Here is a 1,090-nt window from a genome sequence, read left to right on the forward strand (position 1 = left end):
GTATATAGCTGGCAAAATAAATTTTAAAAAATATGTATTATGTGCTTCTGTTTTTTTAATTCAGGAGATTATAAAAAAATCCTTTATTTTATGGGAAGACCTTCTTGATTCAAGAGAAAACGCTGTTTTTTAAAAATGGCTGCTTATTAATTGTTAATCAATCTATAAAAAAAATCCTTTATTTTATGGGAAGACCCTCTTGATTCAAGAGAAAACTCTGTTTTTTTTAAATGGCTGCTTATTAATTAATTGTTAATCAATCCATAAGATAAATCAACTTCAGATTAATTCATTATCAATAACTTGCATCCTTAAGAAGTTAACTTCATTTATATCTACTCTTATTAATGTAATTAAGCGTTTTAATGATTTGGCCGATTAATCTTAAAAATAATCAACAGATTAATCGATTATTAAAATAATCGTTAGTTGCAGCCCTAGCCACCACTGAAGGAGACAGAGTTTGTCATCCCTTTGAGAATGCTCAAAAGAATTCATAATTATTTTAAAAATATGTATAAAGCAGATAAATTTTGTTCAAACAATATTATGTTGATGAAGCTTGAGACTTTAATTATTGCTGTGCTCTTTGCTTACGTTGTTTTGTTATTACAGGTAGCCAGATGACTCTTGGAGGTGGTACAATGGGTGTGGCCTCTTCAGAACAGACAAACTTGCACACAGACTCCCTTTCAAACACGCTCAACACTAACAAGTCAGTCCCTACCTCGTACATCTACCTAATTTTTTTCCCTGAGTATAAATGTAAAGTTGATTTTGAACTAGTATGTCAAAAAAACAGTGAGTAATTCTAATCATTCAATCCTGCTTCGCTCTAGTCCGCTGCTGTCAGACGGTTCAGCTGTGGGATCAATGGGTAACCTGCCCTCAGCAGCACCCGTCTCTGCCACAGGCTCCAGGAAAGCCTGGCATGAGCATGTCACTCAGGACCTGCGCAATCACCTCGTACACAAGCTGTAAGTGGACTCATCAGTCTGGCTAATGACAGGAACAATGGGCCTCATGCAAGAACATGTTCATATTCTTCTCCTAAATTTCTCTTACTTTTGTTCGTACAAAGGGTTCATAC

At 35.0% G+C, this 1,090-nt stretch overlaps 1 protein-coding gene across 1 annotated transcript in view; it reads left to right on the forward strand.

Annotated features, from left to right (window-relative positions):
- The window catches only part of LOC106532533 (CREB-binding protein), a gene marked incomplete at both ends in the record, with an annotated part of 38,082 nt that overhangs the window by 8,769 nt on the left and 28,223 nt on the right, over positions 1 to 1,090 (forward strand). The window contains 1 exon segment of the mRNA XM_014028625.1: positions 616 to 715. Within this exon segment, the coding sequence (XP_013884079.1) occupies positions 616 to 715 (100 nt within the window).

Source organism: Austrofundulus limnaeus, unplaced genomic scaffold (assembly GCF_001266775.1).
Source record: "Austrofundulus limnaeus strain Quisiro unplaced genomic scaffold, Austrofundulus_limnaeus-1.0 Scaffold788, whole genome shotgun sequence".
Lineage (NCBI taxonomy): Eukaryota > Metazoa > Chordata > Actinopteri > Cyprinodontiformes > Rivulidae > Austrofundulus > Austrofundulus limnaeus.